The sequence below is a fragment of the Eleutherodactylus coqui genome, chromosome 1 (genome assembly GCF_035609145.1).
Source record: "Eleutherodactylus coqui strain aEleCoq1 chromosome 1, aEleCoq1.hap1, whole genome shotgun sequence".
In the NCBI taxonomy this organism is placed as follows: Eukaryota; Metazoa; Chordata; class Amphibia; order Anura; family Eleutherodactylidae; genus Eleutherodactylus; species Eleutherodactylus coqui.
The window spans coordinates 457847458-457874309 of NC_089837.1; the positions used below are offsets into that span (position 1 = coordinate 457847458).

At 42.7% G+C, this 26852-nt stretch overlaps 1 protein-coding gene across 3 annotated transcripts in view; it reads left to right on the top strand.

Annotated features, from left to right (window-relative positions):
• Positions 1–24182, top strand: part of TNS2 (tensin 2) — a 148891-nt gene extending 124709 nt beyond the window's left edge. For all 3 annotated transcript variants that reach the window (XM_066584217.1, XM_066584219.1, XM_066584218.1), the window contains exons 19-29: positions 5922–7140; positions 11091–11638; positions 11725–11811; positions 12015–12146; positions 12232–12321; positions 14886–14963; positions 18162–18239; positions 21282–21447; positions 21535–21603; positions 21687–21716; positions 23566–24182. In XM_066584217.1, coding sequence (XP_066440314.1) covers positions 5922–7140; positions 11091–11638; positions 11725–11811; positions 12015–12146; positions 12232–12321; positions 14886–14963; positions 18162–18239; positions 21282–21447; positions 21535–21603; positions 21687–21716; positions 23566–23707 — 2639 coding nt within the window. In that variant the 3' untranslated portion in view covers positions 23708–24182. The remainder of the gene's footprint in view (positions 1–5921; positions 7141–11090; positions 11639–11724; positions 11812–12014; positions 12147–12231; positions 12322–14885; positions 14964–18161; positions 18240–21281; positions 21448–21534; positions 21604–21686; positions 21717–23565) is intronic.
• Positions 24183–26852: the final 2670 nt, after the last annotated feature.

The window sequence follows — 26852 nt, forward strand, 5'->3', positions numbered from 1 at the left end:
ACTCATTTGCTCCGTAAATCAGCAAACATGACTCCTGGAAATTTCCTCTCCTCCTGTTTGCCAGTTTATTGTGTCCAGTGTGAAATTTCTTTTCCAAGCATAAGGGATTTGCCAAACCATGGAGCATTTATTTCCCTCTAGACGATCAGTGGAGATCTGTTCCCTTTGGCACCATCACATAAAAACAGGTTGCCAGCTCTGAGATGCAGAAGAATCTGGCCCAGCTTGTTAAATTGTGGTTGAGGGTGTGTTGCCCGGTGACTGATGTTATTAACGCCAACACATTAGAGTTACACACTTACAGCCGCTAGAACGGCTATAATTACTGATAATTGAACATTTTCTAACTCTGGTATTCTCTTGCTCATTAGGAAAGCTTGGCTTTTTAAGGATGTTTTGCAACATTCCGATATTTATAGAAAAGGTTACACTCTTTAACCCCTTCACAGGCATATTAAAATCTAAAAAAGTTCCAAAAATATCTCACGTGAATATACCAGCTGTAAAATTAAATGTCTTAGATGGAAATTTACGCCCTTAGGCCTTAGTCACATGGGCGTTTTTTGCTGCGATTTGCGGATCGCATGACGGATGCGCATCCGCAAATCACGTGACCGGGGCCGAAAAATCGCCCGAAAAAACTGCTCCTAGCCGCGTTTCAATAGAAACGGGCCGGAGCTGTCCAGCGCATTGAATTCAATGGAGCCAGCAATACAGCCGGCTCCATTGAAAGCAATGCGCTGCGGGCGATTGCGGGATGAATTGTCGGGAAAGGCTTAAATATATAAGCCCTTCCCTGCAATTCATCCAGAAATGTGTAAAAATAAAAAATATATATATACTCACCTTGTCCCGGCAGACAGAGTTCAGCGCGGCCAGCCTGCAGTGGGTGTGAGTGGGTGTGAGTGAGAGCTGCCCCTGATTGGCTCAGCACTGAGCCAATCAGAGGCAGCTCTCACTCACACCCATTCACACCCACTGCAGGCCGGCTGCGCTGAACTCCGTCTGCCAGGACAAGGTGAGTATATATATTTTTTTTATTTTTACAAATTTCTAGATGAATTGCAGGGAAGGGCTTATATATTTAAGCCCTTCCCGACAATTCATCCTGCGATCGCCGGCAGCCCATTGCTTTCAATGGAGCTGTGGCAGAGAAGAATGATTTGTCTAGTATATGCTCTCAATGGGGTCAGCGCTGCTGCCGCTGGCCCCATTGAGCGCATATAGAGAAGAGAACAGGAATCGCAGATCGCAGATAGGTGCGATCTGCGATTTCTGTTCTATAATTTATCGGACAAGCGCATAAAAAACGCTCATGTGTCCGATACCATTGCAAAGCAATGGTTTTATAAAATCGACAGACGCATGCGCAAATCGCGCGAAAAAACGCCCGTCTGACTAAGGCCTTAAGGGGTTGTCTGATTTCTTGCAAATTCGGGGTAATAGGAGAGAGTGTTAAAAAATAATAAAAAATACAGAACTTACTTAGTTAATAACCCGCTACTCCAGCGCCGCCGCGCCATCCTCCACACCAGTCTTCATTTACATTCACTGCAGCATTGATGTATCTGTAAACTCTTGTGTAGCCAATTTCTTGCCATGTGTTCCCCACAAACAGAATGCTACCAGTGGCTTCCCGTATGACTAACACGGTGCAGCCCATGCTTTCTGTATACGGGAACTATTACTTTGTCCGGCATGCGTTGGTAATGTCCCACAAGTACAAATGCGGATAAAAAATTGTATATAAGGAAACACAAAGAAGGGAGACTGACCATAGGCCCTCTAATATATGTGATTCTTGCCTAGAAGCGGAGTGCTCGTCTTGATGGGGCGACCCTAACTTTCCCTACATGGTGGCAGAGACTAGTGGCAAAGGAAAAATGAGACATATATAATAGGCCACAGAAGCACAGGGAATAAGATGTAACAACACACCAGATGTAATAGTAATGAACAGCTGATTTAGGGCTTATTCACACGGGCGTTTGCGTTTTTACGTTCGCCCGCATAAAAATCGTCTGCTTGTGCACTTGTTCAGACGGCCCAAGCCTGGCACATATACGGCGAGCCTGCAATGCCGTTGGGCAAGGGGAGACAGTTTAGCTCTGCTAAATTGTCTCCCCCTTCCCTCCCCCACACCGTCTCAAGGGGAGGAGGCGGGATGGGGCGGGAGCTAGTGTGCTAAGCTCCTGCCCCCTCTCTGCCCCTTGTTAAAGCCAGCAATGAGAGGGGCGGGAGGGGGCAGGAGCTTAGCAACTAGCTCCGCCGCATCCTGCCCCCTCCCATAGCAAACAGCCGGCAAGGGGCAGAGAGGAGAAGGGAAGGGGGTTGGAGTTTAGCAGTCATGCTGCTAAATTCCCTCCCACCTCCCTTCTCCGGCAGCTGTAATAGGCTCCCATAGGAGTCTATGCAGCCGCCGGCGGCGTAAAAGCGCCCGGCCGAAATGCACTATCTTGGGTGGCTGGGCGCTTTTACGCCGCAGAAATTCGCCCATGTGCACTGATGCATTGTAAACCAATGCATCAGAGGGGCAGCGTATATCGGCCGGACATGAAAACGCGGCCAATATACGCTTGTGTGAATCCAGCCTTAACTTTAACTTGAAACTCAGTTCAAGCAGGAATCCACAGACAAGCTCAAATCCACCTTCAGGGCTCATTCAGACGAACGTAATTTTCACGCTGCTATCAGCACACAGAACGCGATTCTATAAGGGACCAATAGGTTCCTATAGAAGCGTTCACATGGATGATTGTTAGGTGCGTGCAGTTTCATGCACCTAAAAAAGATAGGACATGGGAGTGCAAACTCGCACGTCGGCTCCAATGTGCATGCAAAGATAGGACCTGTCCTATCTTTGCTGCTTGCTTTTGATGCCTCCTATGGGAGCCGGAAAGCACGCAGCCTGCACATTGGATCGTGTGAACGGGCTACTTCAATTAGCTGGTAGCAACCCATTCACGCGATCTTTACAGCCCCCATAGACACGATGTTTTGGCGCTGCTAGCAGCGCGGCAACTATGTTTGACTAAGACTCAGACAGGAGTCAAACTAGAGAGTCTTAGACCAGACCGGATTTTCAATAGTATGATCAGATAGGAAGTCACACTAGACCAAGTGAATAACTGGTGCCCTCTGGGAGGAGGAGCCAGAATAAATGTACACAAGTCAAGGGTGAACTCACACCTGCGTTGGGGCTCAGTTCAGGGTTTCTGTCTCTCTGCTCTGTTTTTGGAAGAGAGAAATTGATGTGAAACTGAAATATACTGACCTTTTTTCCCAGGGATTTAAAAAAAACTGCATGCTTTCTGTTTGCTTCAATTCCATTTTGCTTCCGTTTTTTGAACAAATATGCAGTTTGCTTTTCTCGGGGTCCAGCAGCAAGATGACAGTGAGCATGCGCCGACGAGAGGATCCTGTGGGACGGGGCTGTGACGTCACTCCAGTCCCTTTCCTAAATTTCTATCAACATGTTGTGACGGACCAGGAAATACGTGAAAGGGATCAGAGTAACAAAAAAAGAATTCAGACAACTACTTTAATTTAACACCCCCCCCCCCCCCCCCCACACACACACACACACACACACACACACCCTGCATTCTTCTGGTTTTCAGTCTACAGATGTAGCAAAGTTTAACTGGACACTTAATGTGTTAACGTGTTAAATATAATGTGCCACAAAACGTATTCTTACTTTTTCAATTACTTGTGTTAGGATGAGAGAACCTGTTGCAGTAAGTTATCAGCATTGCATTACATTTTGCCACATTTATATTCAATGAATCCGCACCAAATATTGGACCTAAAAATCACACCATAGAATTAAAAGATGAAAATTCAATTTAAGGGCTTCTTCACAACACGGTCATATTTGTGCGTGCAAAATCTACACATGCTAAACACAGTGTCAGGGCTCAAACCCAGGAGCTCCTGTGTTTCAGGCAGCAGCTCTACCTGTTGAGTTATCCAGCCCTCTGATAAGCTCCCCTGCTAATCCTTGCTCTTGTCCCTTGTTCCTAGCACTTATCAAGTTCCTGTTTCCCTGATTGCACACTATATAAACCTGGCTCTGTCCCTCCCTCAGCGCATGATTATTGTGCTCCCAAGCTTGTAGTCAAGCTCCACCACCTACCTGCACCTCCATACTGCAAATGGATAGACTTATGTACTGACCTCTGTCTTCCCCTGCCTATGCTACCTGTTTTCTCCTTGTACTACAGCTGATACTACCTGTGTACTGACCTCTGGCTTCACCCTGACTACGCTACCTGTCTACTCCTTGTACCACAACCGATGCTACCCATGTACCGACCTCTGGTTTCCCCTGACCATGCTACCGGCCCGTACTGGTCACAAAAAGAAGCTCTGAACCTGCACCTGATCGTGACACACAGAGAATAGAACCATTGATTTCCAGGGGTTTGTTCTCATAAGCACATTTTGCACACATGGGAAAAAGTAGGACCTGCTCTCTTTTACTGCATTTGCACAGCAAAAGTCCCATAAAAGACTATGGAAGGTGCGAAGATACGCAAGGGGAAGGGTGTAACTTTGCGCAAAATGCAGGGAAAAGAACATATCTGGACCTCATTAGGCTTTAAATAGCCATGAAATTCATGGAAAGGGTGGATGCGGCAAACGTTTTTGTGTGTAGCCTCGTGTGAAGCCACCCTCAGGTTCATTGTAGGAAAGATCCACTTTCCTTGTGGTTTACTACGGGTTTATTTACACCTCAAATTTAGGACATTTCAGGGACAAAGAATATTTGGTGCAAAGGTAGAACCGTGTTATTACACAGTTATGAAGTGACATTTACTTTGTTGGATTTCTTTCTTCTGTCTGTAAATTTTCTGGACAATCCGCTTTTTTCACACTGACATAAAATATGTTCTAGTTTCCACAGGCATTCGCGGTCCTGCCAACCTTCAACCCAACCGTAATACTCTTCTGACTCACCCTGAAGCCTATTTACAGGTCCCATGAGACTGTAGAGCACTTTTAGTGTAAAGATCCAACCCCTCATTAACTTTATCCTGTCTGGATAGAACTTTTACCATGATCTCACGGCATAGGTGTGCAGTTTACGAAACTGAATATAATATCTTCTAGCTTTTTGTAGCGATTCAGAAAAGGCGGAAAGGATTGGATTAAGAGCCTAAGGGTGGTTTCACACCTGGGTTGGGGATTCCGCTTTCCTGCTCCGTTCGGGAAACAGAAAAGGGGAATCCTAACAGCAAAAAAAGGTTCCGTCTCCGGACCGAACCGAACAGTGGACCCCATTTATTTACCTAATTTTAAAAACTTCTAAGGACCAGATTTTTAATTATGTCCTGATATGTTAAATCATAGAATTCAAAGAAGATATACTTAGTTTTTCTCATGAGAGAAAAGTTGACACCCTCTGTGTGTAGGGGAGGGATCAATATTTGTTCTTAAAGGGGTTGTATAGGATTAGTAAAGCATTGCTGGTTTCTAAAAACAGGACTATAATCTTGTTATTTGTATAGTGCTAATTTATTTCACAGTGCTTTCGGGTAATTTTATTTATTACCCCCCACCAAGCTGGGTACTCATTTTACTGACCTCAGAAGGATGGAAGGCTGAGTCAACCTTGAGCTGGCTACCTGAACCATTTATGGATTGACCTCACAACCTTCAGGTCGTGAGCGAGAGCTTAGGACTGCATTTCTGTTGCTTTAACACTCTGCACCACATGAGGCTCTATAAACATGTCTATGGAGTGCGAGGTATTGGAGATCAGTTCAATTTACTTTTACTGAGATGCAGTATCCAGCACAACCCATGGACAGGAGTGGTGCTGTTTCTGGAAGAAGTCATATATGGTTTTGTTATGAGGTTTTTTTCTGTAGTCACTAATAACACCAAAGTAATCTCTACTGTTTTTTTCCTCGCAGATGTCCCTGATCACGGTATACCAAGGGATGCCCCGTCATTTCAGCAACAGAATCTAAGAGGGGCAGCAGCGGCAGTCAGTGCCTCTACTATGCTACACACTAACCCAGCCGTTCATGTACAGAGCCCACTTCACACCAGTTCTCCAACAAGCATCCAAAGTCCAGGACCCAACACCAATCCCCATCCTCACAGTCCATTACAAGGACGCAACACAGTGCCAGCTGATACCTTTGTGTATCCGCAGGGTCCTTTACATGCCAGTACCCCTTTGAACACATATTGTCAGCCAGTGCAAACACAGCATAATCTTATCCACGCACAAAATACAGTTATGCAAACCCAACCCCATATTCCAGCTACGTCACCAACGCATAGACCATTGGTACAAGCAGACCAGGGAACACAACCAAAAAGTCCATCCATACAGCAAAATGCTATCCAAAGACAGGGCTCAGGCGTGCAAAGACAGAGCCCTCCACGTGCGCATGTGCATTTTCACAGTCACGTCAGCGTTAGTCCAGTGCACTCGCACAACTCTGTTACACAAACGAATGGCTATGGGCCAAAAAGTAGTCCTGTACAGTCCCACAGTCTCGATCAAGCACACAACGCATCAGTGCATTTGGCTGACAATATGATGACCCAAGGCCAACCTGTGCAGGCACACAAGAAGAGCTTTAATTCACCCGTACGCTCACAAAGTGAAGTTACAGCACCCAGTAATGGGCAGACGCAGGGTCCAGGTCAACATTCTCCGTTAACCTCTCAAAGTTCTGGAACCCAATCCCAACCTGTTGTCCATTTCTCCCAACCCCATTCACACGGCTCTGTGGGCCAGGCCACCACTGTTGTACGCACGCAAGGTGGATTTGCACAGGCAAATATAGTTAAGCAGAATTCATTTCCTCAGCAAGGTCCTGTCTGCACAGGAACGCCATGCATTGCTACTAATAGCACCGTGCAAACTCAAAATCAACGTGTGCATTCTGAGAACACCATGCAAGCCCACAGCACAGTGCACACCCAGATGCCCTCCATAGCATTACATAGTCCTGTCCACAGACAGGGCCCTCAGTTGCATAATACTGTGCATGTACAAAACCCCTCCTTACAGACATTCAGAGGTCCTTGTAATCAAGGTCAACTTGCTCCAAACAATCAGCTAATGCAACCGCAAAGTCAGTCCACACATCCATCCAGTCCCAGCGGCACAGACAGGTGAGTCTTCTTCTACAAGTCCAGCTTCTTAAAGAGAACCTGTCACTATTAATTGTGCTGTTCGATTGGGGGAAATGGGGGGCTGCATGTTATAGATGAGGGTAAACTGAATGGATTTATACATCGTTTTGTAGGAAACCATTCAGTATAATTTGCTTTATATTGATCTAAATTTCTGTTCATTCTGGGTTTAGGAGTGTAGTGGGTGGTCTTATCAGTCAGACCACCCACTGGACTCCTAAGGCCAGAATGAGCAGAGGTTCAGATGAATAAAATACAAGCTATACCGACTCTTTCCCCATAAATCTATATATCAATCTGTTATTCCTGTGTGGATTGGTGCAGCAGTCTTTAAATGGTTACTACACTTTGAGACACCTTATGCTTATGTGATAACCAATGTAATAACTAACATAAGTGCAAATCACTTTATTTACCTAAAATGACGTTTTTGTGCTGAAAAATTGCCCCAAAGTGCTGGCCACTAGGGGGTCTCTCTTACTTCTAATGTGCTGTCCACTGCTGCTGTCATGTAAAAACCATCTCTAGTAACAGAGATAACAAGATGGAGAACAGGAGCGAAGGAGGTTGAGAACTTATGCTGCTAACAGAAGTCTATAGAAAGGAGAGGGTAGGGGGGAGATGACAAAGGAAGGGGGGCGAGTAGGGAAAGACACACAGGTGTGCTGCTGGAGCTAACAAAAAATTGCAGGTACAGCAGCAGAATGGAAAATTAGTGTAAAATGCAGAATACAAGTCATATAATGGCCAAAAATACTGCTAATTCTCATATACACACATGGCAGCTTATGCTAAAAAGCCATCTGAAAGTGCAGCATCCTTTAAATAACTTGCATGTAAAAACCGTGCAGCACTCAATTAATGCTACCTGACATGAGTCCAACAGACACTATGATGAAACCCAACAGAACACATTATAGTTAGTGGGTTCCTCTGCACACCATTGGTGTCTGTCATACTATGAATCTGGCCCTCCGTTGTTTTTGATTTTCTGTTGCTATGACAGAGCAAAAAAAAACATGGAAACTTTAACTGTGGTGTGAGCAGAACTTAATATAAACTTTGTTTAGCTTTTCTTTCCTTTTCCTAACATCTCCATGCTGCGATGCAACAGTATAAATGTTGTGCCCGCTCTGGGGTTGCTATGGTAGCATCAGCAAACTTTAGTAATTGCATAAACATCCTGTAATTTCACCTTCACTCATAAGAACACTTCCAAAAGAGTGAAGATTATATGACAGAAAGAGTTGGCGCTATCATGGGAACCCCTTGTGGTGCCCATACACACCTTCAGTAAGTGTCCACCGAACACTCTACCTGACTGTCCCATACACATGATTGCTTAACTCGGCCAATGCAGAGAGGGTGAACAAGCATTTAGGTGAAAGCTATGTCTATTGATTCCCCCTTACACATGAATGCTCAATTCGGCCATGTGCTCATTAAACTATTAATGACCACTTGTCCATGAGTATGTGTGTGGGTGCTTCTCATGTTCCGCCCTGGTGACATCATCACCCCAGCCCTGGTGATGTCATCACAGGTCCTACAGTATATATAAAACACAGAGCCTGACCGACAGAAGAAGAACAAAGTTACGGCTCTTGGAAGGGGAAGACAAAAATAACAAAATGAGAATACAACTAAGCCGTTATTATCTCAGACTCAGCTTAGCGGTCCTGACAGAAGACACTGACCTACCATCACCTCAGAAAACTGGTGGGCTGAAGGACCTGTGGTGATGTCACTGCTGTCGGAGGAGCCGTTGTGCAGTTTGGTAGAAAATACTGTATGCTGGATAAGCCAACAGCAGCTACTATCAGGACCTGTGATGTCACCATCATGTGATCACCTGTGTAGGTGGAGTCAGGGATCACATGACCAGAAACTGTATGTGTAATGTGTGGGAATCAGGATGGATGTAGTAGAGTTGTTTGTGTAATGTGCTGTATGTGTAATGTGCGGGGTCAGAATGGATGTAATAAAGTTGTGTGTGTAATGTATGGGCTCAGAATGGATATATTAGAGCTGTGTGTGTAATGTGCTGTGTATGTAATGTATGGGGTCAGGATAGATGTAGTAGAGCTGTATGTGTAATGTGTGGGAATCGCAATGCATGTATCAGAGCTGTGTGTGTAATGTGTGGGAATCAACATGGATGTATCAGAGCTGTTTGCGTCATGTGGGAATCAGGGTGGATTTAGTACAGCTGTGTGTGTAATGTCTGGAAATCAGGATAAATGTAGTACAGCTGTGTGTGTGATGTGTGGAATCACTACGGTTGTAGTAGAGCTGTGAATTATAATGGATTTACCATGTAACACAGCTGTGTGGTGCATTGCACCACCAGAAACACTGGTACTATCATTTCCTAATAATTACTAATGACAGAAGGGTGTAAGCTGCTGCCAGACAGCTCTGGCAGCAAATAGTCTCCAATGAGGACAAAAAAAAAATTGGATATTGAAATTCAGCTGAATCCTTCTTCAGATGAGTCAGGAAGCCCCCATACACATACGATGGCCAGTTGATTTCACTGAAATCGATGGGTGTGCTTGACTTTTCCTTATAATATATGGATCTTTAAGCTGCTGCCAGAATCATCTGGCAACAGCTTATCTTCTTTAGGAACAAAGAATCAGACATGTTGAAATCCCAAATGCCCGATCCTTCTTTCCCATGACATGTGCCGCCAGTCGGGACACATGAGATAATCAGCCAATCCTGCCAAAATCAGCAAGTTTGTCAGAAATCCTCTTATGCATATGGGTGCCATTAATAAGTGGGAGGATGATCAAGGTTTACATCACTTCAGTAGTTAAGAGATGTCAGGAAAAGATGAGAAAACCTAAAGAATATATATATAAAAAATCCTTATTACTCTCAACTGGAAATATATTGAGGTACATTTAAAGTACAGTATCCCTTTTATCCACTCGCTTCTTTTACTAAACAGTAAGTGTTGCCTAGGTTGCACTCACCTTCCAAAGTATGTGAAGATCTTCTTGTGGCTCCAGGAATTAACAAACTATTTTTACCCTAATTTAACAAGGAAATAATCGTCTAGCAGACTACTAATTTATCTTCCTCTCACTAAACTCTCCAGTCTATCTTAAGTGCAGCAGTGAGGCTCATCTTTCTGTCCAACCGCTACACCGCTGCCTCCAACCTATGCCAGTCACTACCCTAATGCCTCCAACCTGTACCAGTCACTGCACTGGTTGTCCGTCCACTATAGAATACAATTTGAACTCATGACTCTCATCCATAAAGCTCTCCACAGTGCTGCACCGCCTACATATCCTCTACCACCCTACCCGTACTCTCGGTTCTACTAATGATCTTAGACTAAGGGTCTTTTTCACAGGACGGTTTGCTAATAACATATAAGGGGATCAGGTAAAGCTTGGTTCAGATTTGTATTGGAGGCTTAGCTTGGGCCACCATTGGCAATTTTGCCAGTTTAACGATAACTGTAGTACAGCATGCAGCACTATTCTTAATGTGATTGTTCTCAGCAAGAGAAACAACGTAATCTTGTAGATATGATACCTTTTAATGGCTAACAAAAATACATGATGTAATAATAGCGAGCTTCCGAACCAACGCAGGGTTCTTCTTCAGGCTTATGGATTGGATCTGAAGAGGCATGCATATTTATACATACTATTCTTATTGACAAAACCCTGGACACCACAGCAGAACCCCTACTGAGTCTATTGTAAGTTAAAGGTGTCCATCGGATGGCAGATCCAGTAGAACGTTGTGAATAGAGTCTAAATGTTACCCTTTTTTATCAAATCCCTGGTTTGATGTAGCTCATGTAGCACGACTGTATATATGTAGACTAATAACTTTGGAGCTCTTATTTGGACTCCTCACCTGATCCACAAGAATAGTGCAATAAAACGTGTATTTATATATTACAGGGTAGGAGTCATGGAGTACAATGTAAATCTCACTAATCCTGAAGGAAACGCTTCACAATCCTCCTCTCCACCCCGGATATCAAAGGTTGCACCTCAAGTCCCTGTAAATCCTACCATAAGGACAATGGAAGAGACAAAGGGACAGTTGTCACTCAATCCTGCACCAGTTCCTAATGAAACAAGTTCTCAAACTGTCCAGTACAGTGTAGCCATCGAAGCTACCTGCCCCCCACAGCTGCCCCCAATGTTAAACCCTGTTATACCCCAGAAAAGGAGTATTACGATGTCCCTGCCAGAGACTCCTGTCACCTGTCATGGAGCTGAAGTTAAAACCAGTCCTCCACTGTCACCAATGGGAAGTCAAGGTGAACTATCTCATTCTCCCACTCCATTGTTTCCTATCAGTACTGCCTATTATTCCGGCAGCCCCTGCCCTCCAAATGCCCAGCCACCCACTTTACCTGAAAAGTGCCACCCTCCAGCTGCAGTGGACAAGTTAGGCACTCTTGGGAGGTCAAGTGAGCAGCAGGCCCCCTCTTCTATCAAAGGTTAGTAAATGTGTATTACGGTACTATGCCCATGCTTCCTACTGGATGCATTGAAGTGACCTTTTTGTTTTTACCCCAAAATTTAGAGGTACAACTGGACATTCCTCCAGCTGCCAACTTTGTGCAGGATTCTTCAAAATTTTGGTATAAGCCAAACATCTCCAGGGAACAAGGTAATGAACAGTGCCTTATATATAGTATTTGTGATCACATTGCACCTTCGAAGGTGGTCATTGCATTGGCAAACTGTCCACCCACTTCCTATGCGAAGTCATCCACACTGGTCTTCACCAACCAAATTAATATCTGTTCATCCGTTACCTTAAGTGAACCTTAAGAGTCCTATTTAGTATCATCTTACTGTCTTTCTTAACAGCCATTGCCCTTTTAAGAAGTGCAGAACCAGGTTCCTTCCTGATTCGGGACAGTAACTCTTTTCGAGGAGCATATGGTTTGGCTCTGAAAGTTTCCAGCCCACCTCCAAATGCAGTGCCCCAGCCGTGTAGAGGTGATGTATTGGTCTAAGATCATGACCCTCTCATCAGTATTTGTAGAACATATAATCTGTAACATGACGTTATTCCTGCCTGCAGATCCCTCAGAGCAGCTGGTCCGCCACTTTCTCATAGAGACAGGGCCTAAAGGAGTGAAAATTAAAGGCTCCCCTATTGAACCCCACTTTGGTAAGTTAGAAACTGACCCCCTTTAGTTATGGCACTATTTATCACAAGAGTGATAACAGCTAAAGACAAACCCGGCCCGTCCTTGGCTCATCTTGTAATCTTATGTTCTACAAGTGCTTCCTCCTAGCATTAAGTAGTCCTTCGATGTCTGTGTGTGCTTTATCCTCTAACTCCATCCTTTGATTTATTCTTCTGAGGTTTCTGTGAGTTGCGGAATCTGTCTTGGAACCACGAATGAGTGATTCTGTGTTTCAGTGGTGTCCAGTCGTAATTCTTTGGGAGATTTCCTGTCTGGCCGTGGATTTGTCAGCCATATCTGCGTGGGCTGCGCTGCTTTTCTTTCTCCATTCCTGCTTTTGTGGCTAGATTGAAATTTTTTGTGGTTTTGTCAGATGTTGGTAAAAAAAAATCAATGGTGGGAACTATGGCTCCAGACAAAGTAATCTGCAGTCCCGTATAATACTGTGTAATACAGTACGTTGCTTTGCAATAATTTGCTGCTTTCAGACAGTTGAAGCCATTCTCGGAAAGACAATCAATCAGCTTGTACTTGTACGGGGTTTAAGGGCTCCTTCATACATATGGGTTTATTTAGTGTTTCAAGACACTGTGCAAAAAATGACCATATTTCAAGTGTTTTCAGCTGTGTTTTTGCAGTCCTATAGAGAAGTCTATGAAAGGAGAACATAAAGCTACCCACTGTCAGCAGCAGCTTTTACCAATCAACTACTTCTGGAACACCGATGATAGCCATAGACCCCAATCACCCAGTGGACGCTAGAAGAGTGTTCTTTTGGCCATAGAAGTCAATGGGGATGCACATATGCACACGCAATACGCAAGGACATGCATGAAACACTGAGAATTGCACCAGAAAAAGAACACATCTGAGGTGCATTAGACTAATAATTAGCCATTACAATCTGTGTCTTTTTTTGCCACTCAAATGAACATATGTGGCAGGAGCAAAAAGTACATTAGAATATGCCGATGCCTGCACAAAAAAGTATTGTTAGTTCCACAAAAAACGCTTTGTTCATGCACACAGATGTGCTTACGCTTGAAGCCGCCTAAAGGGTGGCTTTACATGGGACAACTATCATTAAAATACTGGTTTCAGCGCGTTGTTAGCATACAGATGACTGTTTGTGCGCTTTTACATACAGCGATTGTTGTTCACTTATTGTTCAATTCTGCAATCGCTACAGCCGTCACTTCATTGGCAAGTTATTAGCTAGTCATTGGAAGATAAGCAATTGCCTGCAATTGTCGTGTTTACAAGAAACGGCTGTCACATCCGCTGTTTTGAACAACTAATCAGATGACAGTTATCTTATGTAATGCCACCCTAATAGAGTACACAGATGATATGACAGATAAACATTGGCTGTACCCACCAAATTCAGCATGTTCAACCAATAGATATACATATTATGTATATTGGAGGACTCCCGAATCTCCTCCACATCAGATGCCAGAGGCAAAATATGCCCGATTGTTTCTTCCCACTAGATATAAGACACTGGAATTCACCAGCGGCTTATTCCCCTGAATTAAATTTGCGACTGTGTGTGCATTTTTATGGCGCAGAAGTGAAGGGCAATTTTTTTTCCCCTTGTTTGGCTTGTTCCATGGATAAATATTAATTTTCTATGTAAGAGCATACAAAGTTTAACACTTTTTCATTTGGAATCATAAAACAATCGCTCTCGTGTAGATATTGCTATAACATACATCTTGGCACCCCCTACTGTCCACCTGATGTGCCCAGTGCTGGTGGTCGCACATGCTCAGTAGTTCAGTCCCATCGCTCCACTTGTACACAGGCGGTGGAGTGATTCTTGGCATTGTACATTCCAGTCAGTAAGAATCAATCGGTTTCTACTCACCTGCACGAGACACAATATATAGACATTCAGAGAGGCAATCATCAGAACAGTTGGGGGCGTCATAAGAAGTATGCAGCTGCCATATCCAGACACAGGAGCATTTTTTGTAAATAAATCCAACTGGAACAATTGAAAATTTGTATGTTTTTCATGATCTAAAAATAAACTAATATTTAACTGTTGAATAACGCCTTTAAGAAAATGATTTATGCCGTCCATAGAATCGCCGATCTTTCTGCAGATCAAATATACTAAGAATGGACAAAAAGATCTTTATTGACTGACGGTTATTTCATATGTAAAGTTTGCCATAAATGAGAGATTTTAGTTGCCATATCTTACCGATTTCAACAGTGTTCACTGACAGTCTAGAGGCCAGGTCTGTGAGGCTAAGCAGCCCCCCAAAACTTTGCTGTAGGGGAACAAGGATGGGACAGATTGGATTTTTTCTATCTACCGTAGTCGTATTATTTCCTTCAAGGAATGTCTGGCAGCCATTTTTCTTTTTCCTCTATTATAACATTGGCTCTCAATCAAGACTAATTTTCTTGCTAGTGGTGGAGTCGAGGTTATATCTATTGACCTAATGAGTGTTACCCCAATATCATATTATGTACGCTCAATGACTTTTGATTCTCAGAAGGGAATGACAACTTTTTCTGTCCCTGTTCTTAGGAAGCCTCTCAGCCCTGGTGTCTCAGCACTCAGTCACTCCTCTGTCTCTACCCTGTAGGCTTCGTGTCCCCGACAAAGGTAAGTTGATCCTTAGTCCTGTGTCTAATCCCTACAACATAATAACCTATTTTATATGCTTGTCCCACCCTGCGTTCAGTGTTGTTTGCACCTGACCGCAGAGAAGGTTACATATCTACTAAACCACAAAGTTTACTAGAATATGATTAGACATACTTAGACACAGAGTTGAGTCACATTATAAAGACCACCAGCTAATATCCAGATTAACCACCTCGTGCTGCACGGACAGCATAGATGGACTGGGAGCGACTCAGTAAGGTGCTGGTAGGTGTCTCAGGTATCTGGAGCCATGGTGACTGCAGTGCATCCCACAGTTGCTGAAGGGTGCATAGGGGACGATCCATAGAGCGAAGACAATGATTCAGGTTGTCCCAGAGATTGCTCACTTGGGTTAAGTCTGGGGAATTGGAGAGCCAGGAAACTACTTGGAAGTCATAAGATTGCTCTTCCAACCACAGTCAGACATTTCTAGCTGTGTGGCATGTCACATTGTCTTGCTGCAAGATACCATGGGCGCCAGGAAGACAAACAACATGCATGGGAGTATATGATCTGCAAGGATGGAGTCATCATAACCAAATCGCTACAGAGTGGCTTCCACATGGGGGAGCGGCCCAGAAAATGTCACAAAGGAATTCCCCAGCCCATAATGCCGTCACCAGCTTGTGTTCTTCCAGCAATGCTTACGGGGTGTCTGTTCTCTGACGTTTCTCGCCTTATACACCAAACATCTATTTGTTCATTGAAATAAAAAAAAGGACTCATCACATCAATCAGCGGTGGTCCAATTCTGATACTCCTGTGCAAATTGAAGCCTTTGCCGATGCACATTTGTTAGCATAGGTGATCATCCCTCTGCTTTGGAGCCCCATACACAGTAGGTTTGCTGAACCACTGGTTTAGACATGTCTGGTAGCCCCCTGGCTCATTTTCATTATAAGCTGCTCCACTATGGTGTATCGATCAGCCCTTGCACATCTTCATAGCTGGCATTCACTTCTCATATCAATGGCATAGTGCCATATGTCCACTGACCATATCCTTTCACCACAGCAGCACGCCAATAGTTCACAAACTGCGCTGTTAGAGATATACCGTTACTCTTGACCTGAAAGCCAATTATAATCCCTTTTTTGCAACTCGGCCCTTTTACCCATGACAACGAGTGATATGTGAGCAGATAGCCTATTGCACACCTTATATACCCACCAAGCCATTCCACAACACGCCACTTCCTTCAGGAGTAGGTCATAATAATGTGACTCCACTGTGTATATACACATGCAAGCTAGATATAATTATGGTGGCCGTCAACATATGGAAGCACAAGTCTGTCACAAAGCTAAAAATTAGGAGAACAGCCATTTCCTTGCAGATTGCAACAATGTTACCAGTCAGTATCTGAAGCTGCCTTAGTATTTCATCAAGATGACTGTCATTAATGATTAAAGTACAGGTATATTTGGGATGGGGTGGAGCTGCTCCCATTACAGGTACGTCTATGCTGAGATATAATCATTTATAGACGTTATAGGCCCAAGGTCTAACACTTCACTACTGAGAGATTGTGATATTGTATTTTCTGATTTGTGAGACTTGTGAGGATTTAATTCACTACATTTATAATGTACCTCAGTTTTCAGGCTTTGAACCTGTAAATGTAAGCAGTGATGTCTTATCGTAGAAGTAAGGGTCTTTTCAAACCCCATTTTTGTCTGTGCTGTGGAATTCTGTCTGAATCCCTGCTAACGAAAGTCAGACGGAATCCTAGAGAGAACCGTAGACTTTAATGTGTCAATTAGAGACCACTTTGACTTCCACTTGACAAGGTTACAGTTTTTGCCATCATTTTAGACAAACAGAAATTGCAATTTTAGAGTAAGTGTAGTCAAAAACGGTATTCAAACAGGACCAGGAGACAGAAATCCCCAGTATTGACAAAAATGTCGTGCGAAAAGAGCACCAATTTGTGCGGTAGATGAGCGTCCACTAAACATTTACTAGGCCGACTTTGACCTTATTAGGAGATGAACAATTGTTGATCCCCATAAAGTTTTATCGTTGTTGTCGGCACATCCCACGTTCACAAGGGAAGATGTACTACTGGCAAAGATCATTTTTATTTTGCGCTATATAAAAGACTAGCTGATATACGCGGCTACGCCCGAGTTAATTTGGTACTGGTGTTTATCTGGTGTTCACACGGAAAATCTTATGAAGTCGTGGTTACTTTAGAGATACCGAGGAAAAAAAATATGTTCACCATTTTGCATGGTTCTTTGCATTACCCAGGAAACACAACGTGGAGGTAACCATGCGATGTTTCCTTTATATAAAATGACATCAGGAAGTGAGAGAATTAGATTATGTACGTAAAATTTGGACGCTAATTATTTTGTGCTTAGAATTGAATAATTAAGTTGGGACCCATTAACTTTTCATATTTATGACATAATCAATGCCCGTGCCAAATTTCAAGTTTTTATGACATCAGGAAGTGAGAGAATTAGATTCAGTATGTCAAATTTGGACGCTAATTCTTTTGTGCTTATAATTAAATAATCGAGTTGGGACCCATTAGCTTTTCCTATTTATGACATAATCAATGCTCATGCCAAATTTCAAGATTCTATGACATCGGAAAGTGAGAGAATTTGATTACGTATGTAAAATTTGGACGCTAATTCTTTTGCGCTAAAATTGAATAATCGAGTTGGGATCCATTAGCTTTCCCTATATATGATATAATCAATGCTCGTGCCCAATTTCATGTTTCTATGACATCGGGAAGTTGGAGAATTAGATTCTGTACGTAAAATTTGGACGCTAATTCTTTTGCGCTTAGAATTGAATAATCGAGTTGGGACCCATTTACTTTTCCTACTTATGACATAATCTATGTTTGTGCCAAATTTCATGTTTCCACGGCATCGGGAAGTTGGAGAATTAGTGGCGAGTCAGTCAGGGCTTTCGTCTTTATATATATAGATGTGATCGCTCAACAGACAAGCATTAGAGGTTAACAGCACTTAGACAACTACTTTTTGAAATAATTTTCCAATGCATATACGCAATTCTGATCAATCAAAAGTTATAATTTCCCCCAATTGTTAAATATTAAAACGCTCCCACTGTAGAGCAGCAGGTAATGCGGTTCTGTATAATCTGTGTGTGTGTGTCTTCTCTCATGTACAGATCTGGTAGAGCAAAGTTCAGATGTTGTCGTCCCCACGAACATGAGCACAGCGGCCGATTTACTACGACAAGGAGCAGGTGGGTATGCTGATGACAGCATGGGGGCATAGAATGATCAAAAACTGTGGAAGGAGTTCATTAAAGGATTCTAAGGGAAAAATATTGAACGTTTTTGTTCAAATTCTACTAAAAATTTGTAACTTTTAAACATTTTCGACCACTTTTGTAATAAGTGGGCAAGTCTTAGTGGAAGGTTCTTGACACTTGTGCATGTAGAATTCACTATACTTTATACCAAAAAGCAGTCATGTGATCTGAATTCTTATCAGCTCAGATCTTAGGTTTATGTGTTCTCAAATTAAGTCCATTTCCTAGTCTGTGTGATACTATTACATGTACCTACCATAGAATTTCCTATCACAGTTACTGATGATCACACAGCTATAATAGAGGAGATCACAACTCATTCTCCTAACTGGATACTGATGATTTCTAGCTTAATTAGGTGAATGTAGAAGGTAATGATAACTAAATTGTACCTTCCAGCAATCAAAAATAGTATAGCCTCAGCTAATGCTGTTGCTGATGCATCATGGGATAGATGTGAAACTGGAGCAAAAAAGTTTCAGCCTTGAGATAAGCATCAGACAGGGGGCTGCACTGCAGGAAAGTGGCTGCAATACACAGATGAGACCTCCAGAGTTTGACTTGCAATCAGGTCTGGCATAGAAAAATGTGTTTTTGCTGGATTGGCCCTTTAAAAAAATACAACTTTTCCCGCAAAAAACAAGCCACCACAAAGCTATATCGACAGAAAAAAAGTTATAGCTTTTGAAAAGTGGAGATGAAAAAAGGACATGGAAAATTTGAGAAATTGCTGGTCATTAACCCTTTCCAATCCACTGTCTTACGTCTGAAGACATTGTGATTTAAGGCTGTACAGCTCCGATGTTGGAAGACGTCCGTTGGGGTTCTCTTACTGTATATTGACGGCCTCTCTGCTGTTGGAGCCTATCCAACGTGTCACCTCATGCAGTACTGGCTTTCGCCAGCATAGAGCCGTTGTATAATGGCAAAAAAGGGTAAACCCCCTAGGAAAACCAGGATACAAATTGGATTGGAAAGGGTTAAAGAGGTTTTGTTATTAGAAAAAAAAAATCAATACTTACGTATTCCTCCCCAGGCAGACGTCTTACCGGAGCTTTTCCTCACCGATCATCTCCCAGCTCCTGCAGTCCCCCGGTCACGTCACCTCCACCCATCCGGATCGTCTTCATCCTGTTTTGGAGTGTCCATTAGCTGCAGTTCACTTCCTGCAGGGCAGTGAATGCTACGAGTGACGTAGTGTTCACTGCCTAGCCGGGAATGCCGAAACATTGGCAGCCTGCTTTAGTGCGCATGTGTCATATCTCGATGACACACTAGTGGCAAGATATTGCAGATGCGCAGGCACTAAAGCAGGCTGCCAATGTTTCGGGATTCCCTGCTAGGCTGTGAACGCTACGTCACTAGTGGGTACATTGCCCTGCAGGAAGCAGAATGCTGGCAGGGTACGCTTCATCACAGGAAGAAGAGGATCCGGACGGCTGGAGGTGACGTGATCGGGGGGACTGCTTGAGCCAGTAGAAAATCAGGGAGGTGAACATCTGGTAGAGACTGACAGGGGAGGAATAGGTAAATATTGAATTTTTTTTTAATGACAGAAGCCCTTTAAAGTCTTAATTGGGACTAACCTGCAATACCAAATCCAGTCCGTGGAATAGAGAGGCGCCTATTTTGGAAGGCAAGCATTCCTTGTAATCTGATATAACCTTTTTTAACCCCTTTGTTTTGTACCTTAAGGACCAGACACTTTTTAGGGATTTTACCCACGTGGCGGTTTTACTGCTCTATTTTTTTTCCTTTAGCTACCAAAATTATTTTTGCTGCGTTTTTTTTCCCATGACATATAGGACTATTTTTTTATATCTTTTTCACTGACTTTTTTTTCCCGTTTTATTGTGGGTAAGAAGCTAAAAAAAAATCATTTTTTTAACATTTATAATTTTTTTAAAATTATTTTTATATTTACACTAAAATAAAGTATGGGAATGGGTTCCTCTATTTGTTTCGGACGTTTTGATATATAGTATGTATGATTTTGGCTTATAGGGCGCATACGGCGACGGTTTTTGTTGGCGTCTGCTTTGTGTTATTCTCTTTCTTATGTATGTATTGTTATTTTATTCTGTTATTTTTCTTAACTTATTTATGTAATTGTGTTTTTTACTATCTGCCCCATTACCCTGAAAATAAGACATAGCATGATTTTCCAGAAATTCTGTGGATGCAAAATGATTTTTCAGGCTTTTTGAGGATGCTTGAAATATAAGCCCTACTCCAAAATTAAGCCCTGCTAACAGTTAATTAAAGTCAATTTAAATAGTGTCCAGGCAGCTATACATGTAAAAAAGTTAAACCTTGTTGAACAAAAATTAATATAAGACACTGTCTTATTTTCAGGGAAACACGGTATGTCCCCCATGACGTCATATAAGACCTCTGGGGGACATTCACATATTTTTTTTTTCTTTATTTGACACTTTCCCACTGTAGCTGGGGCATCCATAAGAGCCCAATTACAGGGGAAAGCAATCCCTGTGGTGACATTAGTCACCTGCAGAGCTGCCAGGGTCTAGTCTGACCCTCCACCTCTGCAGTAGCAGGGAATCCCAGGAGGTCACATGACCCCCCGAGGGTCCCGTAGTGAAAGTACATGTTACTTTCACTTTCCCCATACAGTGCTTATTGAGCACTGTATATCGGGGAAGCAGAAGGAAAGAAGGGATAAAAAACCCTCCTGCCCTCTGCTCCGGGTTAGCAGCTGTCACTAACAGGAGACTTAAAGCGCCGCCGTAATTTTACTATCGGCGGTGCTCTAAGCCCAGGACCAGGCGCCGTAAATTTACTGTGGCGGGTCCTAAACGGGTTAAACAAGTCTTGCAACTAAGACACTGAGAAATGTTACTGTAGAGTCTTATAGATGCCCAGTAGTATATACACCTGAACTAAACAGTCTTGGTAATATTGGTGGTTGTGTGTCAGATCCATCTTATCGGAGCACCTTATTTCTTCCTCCAGCCTGCAGTGTCCTCTACCTTGGCTCTGTGGATACCGAATCTCTAACTGGCCCCCAGGCTATTTCTAGAGCTTCTAGCGCCATCCTAACTCCTCCTAGGTCTACTGCAACTACTGTCCATTTCAAGGTGTCTGACCAAGGTATCACACTGACTGACAGCCAACGCAAGTAAGTTGGGAAGAGCGTGCTTTTATTTGTGCAGCGCAGTTCTTCATTTTTACATTGATGTAATTTGGGTTCTGTTGGGTTTTATAGACTGTTCTTCAGACGCCATTATCCCGTTTCCAGTGTAACATACTGCAGTGCTGACCCACAGGACCGCAGGTACCAGTCATTTCATGTAGTCTCAGATGAGAAGACATCCTTGTACTTTTTAGTTTTCTTATAATGTTCTAATTTTATTGCAGGTGGACCAATCCAGATAGGACAACATCAAAGTATGTATGAACCTGGGGATCCTCTGTAGTTCATAGCAAAAGACACTTATGTTCCTTGCTGCTAAACAAGTTGGGTTTCATGTAGATGGAAACAGCATTTCATCTTCAGTGATAGCAGTCAGAATCCCTAAAGGCTCGTTTAGACGAGCACTGAAGCCAAGGAACACACAAGTTCCTCTAGTCATCTCCACAACTGATCCAAGTGAACCCACAGGGACTTGTGCACATTATTACATTCTTCAAGAGTTTTCTTTCTTCAGCCAGATGATTTCCACTTTTGGTGAGGTCATATATAAAATATTATGAGCACTGTCATGGATACACAAAGAAGCCACACTCTATAGGCGTATATAGTTTTTGCGTTAATATAAAGGAGCCCTACGGTATAAAACAATAACCCCCCACACAGGGTAGTCCGAGTGCATATTAGAAAGGTGCTTCCATCATTATCCCGCTTTGTGTGTTGCTATTACCTACAATATAGGACCATTTTACATGCACCATAGCAAGTATAAACTTTAAGGTTGAATTTAGTTGCTTACCCCCTTTAAAAGTTGTCCCACCAAAGTTTATTATAGTATAGATGAATAATATATGATCGCCAGGGGTCTGATCTCTGGGTCTCCCCAATGAGATGAGAATAGCACACCCAGAGTTCTCCTAATATGCATGACCACCACTCTATTCACAGCCTATGAAGATAGCCAAGTGATGCACTTGACTATTTCCTTCAGTCCCATAGATGTGTTTGGGTTGACGGTCGTGCCTGTGACTCAGGGTGCGCCATTCTTGTTATCTCTGGGGTTCCCAGCATTTAATCATTGATCACCTATCTTGTGGATAAGTGATTTTAGTATAATAATCCCTTTAATGATTAACTGGGTTTTACAATGCACCCCTTCTTCAATTTCTTACCTTGGTTAACACCAATACTTGCCCTTGAATTAAAATGTAAAGGGGTATTCCTGTCTCGGCAAGTTACCCCTTATCCATAGAACAGGAAATAACTTGATCAGTAGGGGTTTGACAGCTGGGAACCCCACCAATCAAAAGTTATTGCCCCTGTCACATTCCTAATTTTTGACAGCAGTGACCACTTCATTTGGTTCCATGGGAACTGTGGGAGATAACGGAGATCAAACACTTGGCCATCTACGGCAGTTCCATTAAAGTGAATGAGACTGTGATGATCTCAGAGTCCTTGAATTCTGCTATCTCCGGCAGTTCCGACTGAAGTCAATGGAGCGGTGGTGCAGCCACTGCTATCAAAATTTCAGGGCAATATCTCTGGGTCGGTGAGTGTTCCAGCAGTCAGACCTCCACCAATCAGCAAGTTATCCCATGGACAGAGGATAACTTGCCAAGAGGAGAATACCCCTTTAAGCAAATCTGCGAGAGCCGGGATATGGGTTCTGTGAGATTATGGCACCATCATAGGAAGTACTAAATGTAATAGACCCCCTGACTAGTGACAAATCTCATCCATCTCTCATAGACATGGAACATACCAACTTGGTATGTTTTATAAAGAACATTGCCCAAAATGCACAGTACACACAAAATCCAGGAACTTGGAAAAGGGGAAGCCTCTTGTTAATAAGTGATGTGTATTATAAGGCATATAGCAGCATAATGTGAATTAAAATATTTGGACACCAAGTATCTCGGCTTTTATATAGGAATGAAATTCGTTACAACCTACTAATCCTATAACTGGTATATAATGTCATATATAAAAACCATACCTTCTCCTGCCTCTCTTGATGATGAAAGGAATTCTCAGATTCACTTACCAGATGCCATAAATTTTGACATTAAAGTGGTTTTAATGCCTGTATTTGCTTTACAGGGTGTTTGGTTTTGTGGCCCGGAAAGCAGGAACCACAGCGGAGAACGTCTGCCATCTCTTTGCAGAGCTAGACCCGGAACAGCCAGCATCAGCTATTGTCAACTTCATCACCAAAGTCATGCTTGGCACCCATCGGAGATAAAGGGAGGAAACCAGAGACTGACTGGGGAAGAAATGGTTTAAGAAGGTCGGCTGGTGGTTCCCAAAAGATGTATGTGCTATAGAGCCAAAATGTGAAGAGTATGTGACAAAACAACGGACAGATCAACTATACAGTCAAGAAAGTGAAGGACACAAAAGTTAGGGACAGCCAACGATTCTGCCTACAGTACATCGGATAATGGATATGGTTCTAGTTGAAGGGATGATTTGCATTATTGAGAACATGCCCTGTCTACTGTAATATCAAATAGACATATAAGGCCACTAATGCTCCTCTGGGAAATATGCAAATAAGGGAGATGGAACAATACCTCTGCAGCACCACCTATTGGATGGCAGCACTCCTGCACATCAATGTCAGACTCTTTATACAAGCCTTTTAACAATGACTGGGAACTGAAAACCAAGCTAGAATCCATACACACACAGACAGCTGTTTCGGGTTTTTTTTAAATTCCCAGTCAGTGTTATAAGGCTTATATAAAGAGTCTAATATTGGTTGCAAGAATGCTGCCTTCCAATAGGTGGAGCTACAGAGGTATTGTTCCATCTTCCTCATTTGCATATTAAATAATGCATACTAGATGGTCCCACTGCAATATCTGTGCCATGGATGCCACCCATTTACAATGCCCAGTTACCAGGAATGATATTTTATCTATTTGTAAGTCATTTCAAGACAAGCATCTGTTATTATCGGGAACTGTAGCCATAACTCAAGATTAATCTGTAGTCCTTCCAGGACCTTTCATAATGTGTTATGAGATCTTCATAGGATTATTCCTGCGAGGACTCCTTATTACTGTTTATGTCCTACCAAAGGGATCAAACAGGAACACTTTCTATTGTACAATGCTGTTGGAAAGCCAGCTGGGCACAAAGGCATTGAAGCAGAAGTTGATTTATGATTAAGGGGATCCATAATATAGGCTGTTCTTACATGAGATGGTAACATGGCCTTGGGAACAAGGCCATGTTATTTAGGAACAATCCCATGATAGGCCAAGTTATTCTCCTGTGACCGATTCTCTTTGGCAAGTCTTATAAAAGGCAAGTTGGCTGCACCATAATACACTGCATGAGGCCACACAAAACCAAGATGATTGTCTGGACGGTTAATGTAGGAATGGGAGGGGACACTGCTATAATCTACCACTTAAAAGGGGACCAAGATATTATCAAGTTCTGCCATGTATCCAACTAATGGCCCTTTATCATCTTGCTCAATTTAGTGAAAATTCTTTGGCTGAAGTTAATGGGATCACAGGTCTTAGTGAATGGATAGGCTTCTAGTCTAACACAAAAGTCTTAAACAACTGTTCCGACAAAGTGCAGACATACATTATACCAATGAGGCTGCATGTCTTGTGGATTGAGAAGGCTTTATAACTAATAGGAATGTGCTTGCATGTCTTCTATAAGAGGCCTTTTGTATTTTTACACGGTTGGAAGGCATATAAGTGTTCAGTTATTGCCATAGTATTTATACACAAACATATGCTACATCCAGTGGGGGCATTTAGCCCATTTTATGCTGCCATAATCTGTTTAGGGTACAAAATTCACAGTAAAGAGGTTATTAAGGATGAAGTACCTTAGGAAAAGTCATCAATATCAGATCGGTGGAGGTGCAATTTGACACCCCCACGATAATCTCCAGCCTCTTTCTACTAGACCAAGCATAGCCCCATACGTAGTGGCAGTGCCCAGTATTGCAGCTCAGTCCAATTCACTTGAGTGACTGATGAACGTGAGATCAAAGGCTGAAGGGCCCTCCCAAGTACTGTAGCCCTAAACAAAGTTATGGTGGGTATAAGCTTAAGTCTGGGGAGCCTACTTTCATTCTCACCCTGTGCCGTTCTTGTGATGTTCCCCAGGAAACTCAGCGCACATATTCCCATTCAGCTCTATGGGAGTGTGTGCACAGTCTTCTGAAAAAAGTCGAAATTGCAGTGCGTGCACCAACTTCGTCAGGGGGGGGATGGGGTAGAACATGGACGGGGGACCAGATGAGTATGAAATGAGGCTCCCCGGATATACTATAAGCACCATAGCAGTTTACGGTGCTTATAGTTGATGACTGGTTCCCTTTACGCCCGGCTTCTGAAGGCCACAGACTTTCATGCCAAATTAAGTTTATATTGTACAGTCCTGGGGGGTATTCCATATAATGTATTATAGTCTACCTGTGAATATTCAAGAATGCCATCCTCTCTCCTGTTCTGGATTATATTTTCTCCATTTCCATTGATATTATGCTGTACCAGAAGGCATTTTAGTCACATGACTATGTCATGTAGTGACAGCTCTATTATGAACATGATTGGTGTTAAATGGACCATCTCAGTCATTCATACCTAGCACCAAATTAGATAGCCCATCATTTTATAAGATGAGAATATAGTTAGGATATGGCTTTAAAAAAAAAAAAAAAAAAGGCCTTGAGACTACCAAAGATACTGAAGGGGCCACAGTAGTAGCGTACCCTGTAGAGCGCTGTTCTGACCTGCTGCTGTGTCAGGAAATGCAGAGTGGTTACATTGAAGTGAATGAGGCTGTTTGCAGTTCACTGCACAGTTTCGCCGCAGGCCATCTGACTTACAAGGGGATGCAGCCCTTTAAATTAATGGGGGGCTGAAAGGTCAATCATAAAGTGATGCCATATCCAAGCTATATGCCATCACTTTAGGCCATAGGAAAACCTCTTTAAGAAGGAAAAAAGTGCCAAGAATGCGCTGGAGCTTTCAATAGAGAACTTATATTTCCTATTTATATTCTATACATAGCATATGTAATATATATGTAATAAACTTGGCAAAAGCACTTGCGCTTTTATATAATATTAGAGTTGAAACAGATATTTTAATTTTCTATGCAAGCTTGGAGAATCTTTTATGGAAATGTTTATATCTTATGTACAAAAGGACCTGAAATAAAACAAAAACGTTTTATTCATTTTTGTGTGTCCGTTAGAGATGAGCACTAAAATGCTCGTTGCTCGAGTCGAACTTTTCGTAATGCTTGAAAGCTCGTTTCGAGTAACAAACCCCATTGAAGTCAATGGGAGACTCGAGCATTTTTCAAGGTGACCCATGCTCCGCATAGGGGAGCTTGTGTGAATCACC